Raw genomic sequence first — 8,609 nt, forward strand, 5'->3', positions numbered from 1 at the left:
AAAAAAAAAGTGACAGATGCTACCCAGCATGCCTTGCGGCAGGGAAATCGGGCACACAAGCTGGTTTGCAAGTCATGTCGCAGCTGTTGCATGTTATTAAAACGATAGGAATGAAAAGTTTGATAAGTTTAATAATTTAAAGCACACAAAGTGATACATAAATATACACCACCGACAGGAAGTAAGCTATAAATACACAAATACAAATACATTCAGCAAGTTAACGAGGAGCAAACGACTACTGTACTTTATATCTTGCGGCATCAACGTGTTCATTCATATGCCCGATGACTGATTTAAGTGCTCAACGTGTTGCTACATTTAAAAAGAACGTAGATAATATAGATAATATATTACAGCAGTGTTCTGTTCTGAAGTAAACAAGAGAACCACACAAAACAAACACTATCACAGTCACTGTTTTGGACTATTTACACACAAATAAACAAATCTCGCTGTAAAACCAAGCTGGAATCCACAAAGGAAGACAACATTTGGTCGAGCTTTAAACATCTATTTTGCTGTTAATATTGCTGGGTCAGGAATTGTGCCAAATTTGAATCCTGAATGAAAATTACAATGAATGAGGTGTCCTGCGCAAATTTAATTATACACAAAATAAGTCTAGAAATGCTCAAAGCAAATCTCCAAGGCACAAAACGTAGTTTAACAAAAAAAAAAAAAAAAAGAATGTACTTCAATTTGGGCTCTAACTCGGTAAATTTGAAAAAAGGAAGCCAGGTAACATGGCAACGTCGTGGTTAAATGCAAGACTTTATGCGCCTACTAGACTTATTACTCTAACACATTTTCCTGGTTGATAACTGTGCCATGTCATTATCGTAATTCACATTTCAACCACCAGATGGTGCTAAAGTGTAGTGCACCTGTGTTGAGCCACATTAGCTTAACACAGAAGTACTATTCATTCATTTTCTACCGCTTTTCCTCACGAGGGTCGCCCACAGAAGTACTATGTTGTTTAAAATCAATTTTTATGTAAATGACGTTTTTTTTTTATTGGTGTTCATGCGCTCACTTTGTTCATTCTGTCTGAACGAGAGGTCTCACTCTGTATGTTCTTTCCACTATAGAACCAATGCGCACAAACAGATGCAGAGTGAACCCTCTTGTCATCCAGAGACGAGCACATGTGGCCCATTATTGACCTTTTTAAAAATTATTATCGTTCGATTTATTGAAACAAGTGATTGGTGACTCGAGTGAATCAAGGACCCGATTCATTTTATGACAATGATTCGGGTAGCCGATGCACATGTGCGAGTTTCTGCACTCGGGTAAATTGAGTACCGAATCCACACAAGTTCGTGACTAATGATTCAAGTGCACCGAGTACCCGATTCATAACTTGTAAAGCTCCGTGATGGATGACCTGAGTAAATTGAGTACCCGATTCACGCAAGTGACTTAAGTATCCGGAGTAGCCGATTCATTCGAGTTTCGACACGTATGTATTTGTTGCACATGATCTCTGAAATGAGCGACTCTTCTGAATCGAGTACCCGAGTCACGTAACGTTCGCCAGGTGCACTTTGTGATGGCTGATCCGAGTTAATCTGAGTACCTGATTTACATGCGTTCTGTAACGAATGACTCCTAAGAGATGGAGTCAATCAAAAGAATCAATTTTCCCTAACATTCCTAACAACTAAACTACAAACATTCCATGCAAATGAAGACTTCCGAAGCGAAAATTCAAAATGGCACATGAGTTCACCCCTGCAGGAAGTTTTCTCTTTTGGAGGGAAAATGTAAGCAGTACATCCGAGGGCACGACAAACGTTGTTCCGTGTTGTGTCCGTCCTGAAAGAAGGCACCCTCAGTGTTGGGAATTGTGGATCATTGAATCCATAAGAGGAATCTCGCTGGTGATCACAATATGTTTGCAGGGACTCCATGTCTCGCTGTTAGGATTCTTTGGAAAAGTTGTACAATTCCATATTTGGACTACAACAATGCCGATGAAAGGAAAAACAAGCTTGGATTACATCCGAATCCGATGTGGGAATGAACTTCAGGCTTTTGTTTAGCGTCGTTTAGTCAGAGGCCGTCCCTCTCGAATGTGCTTTGTACTCCGTTTTTCCGATTTCACCTTCTCCCGTCCTTTCCTCAGACGGCGTGGAGGCGGAGTCCCTCTCGCTTCGCTGTCATCCTGAGTGCTGGATGTATCCATCCCGTCTTGCTCCTCGGGAATGTTGGAAATAACACCACTGCTTCCGTCGAGAATGTTCCTAAGGGAGGGGTCTTCTGGCGTGCAGGTGGCGGTGGTGCCGCTCTCACTGCTGCTCAAGTCCTGGTCTTCGTTGTACCTTCCGCTTCTGCCGGGATGCGGAAGCGACGAAGCCCTGAGCGACGGCCTTTCCCGCTCCACTTCACGGATGTTATGCTGAGGCTCGTTCATGTCCACACCGGAATCCAGACTGGTGTCGTTGCTGCTGGGGGGGCGGTGGCGGCTCTGCAGCTCAATTATGGAATGCCGCACCTGAGCGGCCGGTTTTCCATCTAAGGAGACAAACCAGGCTCTGGGATGGGATGACGACGATTTTCCCCGTGTCAGCTCCAACAACGTGTGCTCTGAGATCAGTTGCAGCTCTCTCGGAACGCCGTGACCACCGCTGAAGGAGTCCATCCCGGCTGCTTCGTTGAGGGTTCCTGGTACTGAGACCGAGGACTCGAGGTTACTATAGCAACCCCACACAGAAACCGGAGGCTCTTTGCTGAGCGGAGGAGTCTCCAGAGACTTGGGATCATCCTGGTTGCTTTGCTGTTGGTCGTTTTGGACTTTTCCGAGAGTCTGAGTGTAGCTGTCTTTACTCGGAATCTCGGAATCAAACTCATTTCCGTTGCGGGGGAATGTAGCGGACTTGCAGCCTGCTTTCTGGGAATCTTGGGGTGCCGGAATAATGGCCACCGACTGGTTGTAGATATGAAGCAGCTTATCCGGGAAGTTGATGTTGCTTGAAATATTCTCGTAAAGAGGAGCGGAACGCCGCCCGGATGGATCCTCGACGTAAATGTTGTAGTTGGCTTTGTGCCTCGGAGTGGAAGAAGGGTCACACTGGACACTGCAGGAAGCTAGCATGTTCTCACCTGAGTGGAACAGCAGACCTTCTTCCATGTGCATGGAGGTGGTTTGGTCCTTTTTCACCACTGTGAGTTTGGAAAAACGGGCACGCCTTTTCCCGGGATCTCGGTGGGAACCGCTAGAAAACCGTTTCAGTTAATTATTAGCAAAACATTTTTTTAATTAATTCGATTTCTTACCCGCAGTGACACAACAGGAGTGACAGAAATCCAATCACGACAACGAGCGTTCCCGCCAGTATTCCCGCCAACAGGAGCGTGTGGTGTGACATGAAATCCAAAAAGATTCCATAGCCATGGTGATCTAACACATGATCATACAGAACATCAGTACTGAATATAACACCAAAGCCACCTCACATTCATATTCACCATTGGACGGTAGGGGGGCGGCGATCCAGCATCCGAGGTGGGAAGCGGTGTAAGTCCAAACCAGCTCCTCACCGGCTGTCTTCACTACTCCCAGACCTTGATTCTCCCAGGCACCTCAAAGTAATCATTCAAGAGATATTATATACACTTGGGTAACCTTCCTGGTTCAGGCACCAACGTGGGCTCCGACCGAGAACCTTCAGAATAAGAGTCAAGCTGAAGACCCAGACTGGCTTTTATGGTAATGGTAATGGTAATGGTAATGGTAATGGTATTGGTAATGGTAATGGTATTGGTAATGGTAATGGTAATGGTATTGGTAATGGTAATGGTATTGGTAATGGTAATGGTAATGGTAATGGTAATGGTAATGGTAATGGTAATGGTTTAATTTCATTTGAACATGCATCAGATTACAATTGAGTGCATCCCATAATCAGTTCCCAGTTCCACATGTCGAAAAGGAGTAGGAAGAAACAAAGCTTATTAAATCCTACCCCTCCATCTGGTACTTTTACAATCAGTAACTGTTACATTTGTTCACTTCCTGCTTTCCTAATATAGTTTTTTCCCATCCATCCATCCATCCATAACCCTAACCCTAATCCCCTAATCCCTGACCCTGACCCTAATCCCCTAACCCTAATCCCCTAAACCAACCCCAACCCCTAACCCCCTAACCCCTAACCCCCTAACCCCTAACCCCTAACCTTAACCCCCTAATCCCTGACCCTATCCCTAATCCCCTAACCCCCTAACGCCTAACCCCCTAACCCTAATCCCCTAACCCCCTAACCCCCTAATCCCTGACCCTAACCCTAATCCCCTAATCCCCTAATCCCCTAATCCCCTAACCCTCCAACCCCCTAACCCTATCCCTAATCCCCTAACCGCCTAACCCTAACCCCCCAACCCCCAGCCCTATCCCTAATCCCCTAACCTTAACCCCCTAATCCCTGACCCTATCCCTAATCCCCTAACCCCCTAACCCCCTAACCCCTAACCCTAATCCCCTAACCCTAATCCCCTAATCCCCTAATCCCCTAACCCTCTAACCCTAGCCCCCCAACCCCCTAACCCTATCCCTAATCCCCTAACCCTAATCCCTAACCCCTTAACCCCCTAACCCCCTAATCCCTGACCCTAACCCCTAAAACCCCAACCCTAACCCTAACCCTAACCCCAACCCTAACCCTCTAACCCCCTAACCCCCTAACCCCCTAACCCTAATCCCCTAATCCCCTAATCCCTGACCCCCTAATCCCTGGCCCCCTAATCCCTGGCCCTGACCCTAATCCCCTAACCCTAACCCCCTAACCCTAACCCCCTAACCCCCTAACCCCCTAACCCTAACTCCCTAACCCTATCCCCTATCCCCTATCCCCTATCCCCTATCCCCTATCCCCTATGCCCTATCCCCTAACCCCTAACCCTAACCCTATGGACAATTTGGAGTGGCCAGTGAACCAAACAAGACTGAGCAGCGAGAGCTAGTTGGTCATGGCTGGTGTCACCAACTATAAATTTAATTTTTGACCAAAAATGTATCATTCGCTTTCATACAAAAGAAAATACAACATATTTATGATATTGAGATATCATATCAGGGACCCTTTAATACGTGACACTGACTCCTACCTGTCTGGAGGTTGAAGGCCCAGGCTGGTACGGTGTCGGAGGCGCGGAGGCGGGTGCTGCCCCCGAGTGGCACGCTGACCTGGATGGGTCCTCGAACCTGGAGCTCTTCTCCACCCACATAGAGAAGGACACTGATCGCAGCCACCGGTTTCAACTCAATGCTTTTAAAACCTGGGTTTGATACCGATGAACTGTAATTTGACGGTTGCATGTATAGAACGTACTATGCAGTTTTTCCGGTCCGGTACTTGACACCCACCTGATCCGTTGGCAACAATGCCTGGGGTGCAGTTCTCACAGTCCTTGGCTATCTGTGGCACGGTCAGGTAAGCAGTCACTGACGAGATGTTGCTCCTGTCGGGTTGCGCGAGGAGGTTCTTGGGGAACATTATCTTTGGTTGGGAGGCACTGCCTGTGTGAAAAGGGACCCCAAACTAACTAACCGGAATCTAACGGCAAGACTTCCCACTTGGGCCCTGTGCTGACTTACCGGGTAACTTGGCTGTGATCAGCACCGAGTCTTCAAACAGCCAGATGTTGCCTTGCCTCTGAGGGATCAGCAGCAACGTCACAGCGGAGAAGACTGAGAGATGACCACATCCATTAGAACATTGAATGGGAATCTTGCAGAGAAACACTTAGTTAGCCTGGTTATGGGTTACCACTTCCACACAGAATGCGAGGAGAGACATTCAGCAGATAGCACTCAACTCTGAAGGGCTTTTTAATCTTAAATTTGACTGTTTTCTTCGAATGTAACAAAGGAAGATGCCAAAAATCTACCACTTCCACACAGAACGTGAGGAGAGATATCGAGCAGATAGCACTCAGCTCTGAAGGGCTTTTTAATGTTAAATTTGACTCTGTTTTCTTCGAATTTAACAAAGAAAGACGCCAAAAATCTACCACTTCCACACAGAATGCGAGGAGAGATATTGAGCAGATAGCACTCAACTCTGAAGGGCTTTTTAATGTTAAATTTGACTCTGTTTTCTTCGAATTTAACAAACAGAGATGCCAAAAATCTACCACTTCCACACAGAACGTGAGGAGAGATATCGAGCAGATAGCACTCAACTCTGAAGGGCTTTTTAATGTTAAATTTGACTCTCTTTTCTTGAAATTTAACAAAGGAAGATGCCAAAAATCTACCACTTCCATACAGAGTGCGAGGAGAGATATTGAGCAGATAGCGCTCAACTCTGAAGGGCTTTCTAATGTTAAATTTGACTCTGTTTTCTTCAAATATAACAAAGGAAGATGCCAAAAATCTACCACTTCCACACAAAATGCGAGGAGAGACATTGAGCAGACAGCGCTCAACTTTGAAGGGCTTTTTAATGTTAATTTTGACTCTGTTTTCCTCTAATTTAACAAAGGAAGACGCCAAAAATCTACCACTTCCACACAAAATGCGAGGAGAGACATTGAGCAGATAGCACTCAACTCTGAAGGGCTTTTTAATGTTAAATTTGACTCTGTTTTCCTCTAATTTAACAAAGGAAGACGCCAAAAAATCTACCACTTCCACACAGAATGCGAGGAGAGATATTGAGCAGATAGCACTCAACTCTGAAGGGCTTTTTAATGTTAAATTTGACTCTGTTTTCCTCTAATTTAACAAAGGAAGACGCCAAAAAATCTACCACTTCCACACAGAATGCGAGGAGAGATATTGAGCAGATAGCGCTCAACTCTGAAGGGCTTTCTAATGTTAAATTTGACTCTGTTTTCTTCAAATTTAACAAAGGAAGATGCCAAAAATCAACCACTTCCACACAGAATGCGAGGAGAGACATTGAGCAGATAGCACTCAACTCTGAAGGGCTTTTTAATGTTAAATTTGACTTTGTTTTCTTCAAATTTAACAAAGGAAGATGCCAAAAATCTACCACTTCCACACAGAATGTGAGGAGAACTTTTTTCTATTATGTCATGTCAGACTGCACAGATCCATGGCTGCAAGTTAAGGTAGTGTAAAGTCATAATGCATCAATGTAACACCTGAATACTACATATGACTCATATTTTAATATTTTTGACTAATAATAGTCCATGTTCAAGTTCCAGCTGGTGTTATACTCACCGGGTCTCCTTGTGGTACTCCAAGGCAGTGGACTGGGAATGTACCCTTCCATGGTGCCCACCAGGGTGAGCCTGAGCCCGGGACTGTAAGGCACCCAAAGCACAGCATCACCTTTCTCCCCGATCCGGGTGGAGCCGCTCAGGGTGTGGTTCACGTAAACCCCCACTGAGGCCCCTGGAAGCAGCTGGCGTGTCACCAGGTCTCTCACCAGGACTTTGAGGGCAAACCGGGGATCTGGAAATCACACAATAACACCAAGCAGCCCCCCCACCCCAACATTAGTGTGGGATACTAATATGGATGCTTCCCAAGCAAATATGTGCCAAAAGTACCGAAAATAGCAACAAAAGACATCCCACTGCGACATGTGTAAATATTACAAACGATGACATCACCTTCGGTTAAGGCGGTGGCCCCGGGGGAGGGAGGCGCGGTGGCGACGGTAAGGCCATTGTCCCCGGGCGATGCGGGGGGAAGGCCGCCGCCCTCCTCCGCGGCTCCCACTGTCGCATCCAGGCAGGAAACCACAAGCAAGGACGGCACAAAGAGCAGCAGTGGAGTCAGGCGGCGCTCCGCATCGGGCATGGCGAGACGGGGAGCAGGCCCAAAGACATAACGGACGGCTAGGAGCAGGGGGTGCGGGCCATAAAGTGGGGGGGGGGGGGCTTACGTGCTGGTTCTGGTCCGTGTTGTTATAGAGCCCGAGTGGGTTTAAGATGCGCTGGTGCTGAGGCTGGGCGTGTGTAGCCGAAGATCGTTTACGCTGAAAAGACGTATCACTATTTCTCGACGATTCTACCGAAATGAGTCCATTCCTCTGTCGACCATTTTTAATATCGTGTAGCCTCCTGTCGGACTAAAATAGATACATTGATTAAATAGATAAACCTCGAAGAGACTGAAAGGGGAAGCGTCAAAGTGGGACGTCTTCCCATAGCCGCGTCTTTGGTCGAGGGCTGCTGTGACGTCATCGCGCACATTGTGCATGCTACGGTTGTAGCTAACCCCGATAGCACAAGGGGCCAAAACATGAAGGTTACTTTAGGTTGTGGGCCGAACTGGACATTACCCCCCATTACCCCCCACCCACCCACATGAAAAGTGCATTTTGTTCGTGTCCATTCATTCCTGCTTTCAGTTTCTACTTTCCAATAGTCTACAGTTTACGGATATTCGACTATGGTTGTTTTGGCGTAGTTGTTCGTTTAAATAAAGTTTTTGTTGGTCGACCGCCTCTTCATCATTATGTCAATATCCGAAAGAAGCTACAATATTTTGACAACACAAAAATATCACAGTCTGTGAGATGTCGAACCCGGAAGTGTCTGCATCTGCGTAATGGTCAGATTATACATTTCCCAGCATGCTTTGCTGTAGTTAAAATGATCACTTTTGACGGTCTTTTGCC

The 8,609-nt window shown here is 46.3% G+C and overlaps 1 protein-coding gene across 1 annotated transcript; it reads right to left on the reverse strand.

The window, feature by feature from the left end:
- Positions 1 to 111: 111 nt before the first annotated feature.
- On the reverse strand, positions 112 to 8,157 carry fam171b (family with sequence similarity 171 member B). Its single transcript, XM_058052382.2, has 8 exons — positions 7,597 to 8,157; positions 7,202 to 7,435; positions 5,606 to 5,698; positions 5,375 to 5,527; positions 5,116 to 5,286; positions 3,478 to 3,591; positions 3,286 to 3,409; positions 112 to 3,224 (listed from the first exon to the last, which is right to left on the reverse strand). The coding sequence occupies exons 1-8, from the start codon at positions 7,784 to 7,786 to the stop codon at positions 2,048 to 2,050; spliced, it is 2,256 nt and encodes a 751-aa protein (XP_057908365.2). The 5' UTR covers positions 7,787 to 8,157; the 3' UTR covers positions 112 to 2,047.
- Between the last annotated feature and the right edge of the window lie 452 nt (positions 8,158 to 8,609).

Source organism: Doryrhamphus excisus, linkage group LG15 (genome assembly GCF_037039965.1).
Source record: "Doryrhamphus excisus strain RoL-2023G ecotype Guam linkage group LG15, RoL_Dexc_Guam_v1.1, whole genome shotgun sequence".
Classification (NCBI taxonomy): domain Eukaryota; kingdom Metazoa; phylum Chordata; class Actinopteri; order Syngnathiformes; family Syngnathidae; genus Doryrhamphus; species Doryrhamphus excisus.

Coding starts and splice junctions, on each gene's coding strand:
- fam171b (XM_058052382.2), bottom strand. CDS start 7,786: ATGCCCGATGCGGAGCGCCGCCTGACTCCACTGCTGCTCTTTGTGCCG. Junction 5,528..5,605: donor GATCACAGCCAAGTTACCCG/GTAAGTCAGCAC, acceptor CTTTTCACACAG/GCAGTGCCTCCCAACCAAAG. Junction 3,410..3,477: donor CGCCCCCCTACCGTCCAATG/GTGAATATGAAT, acceptor ATCATGTGTTAG/ATCACCATGGCTATGGAATC.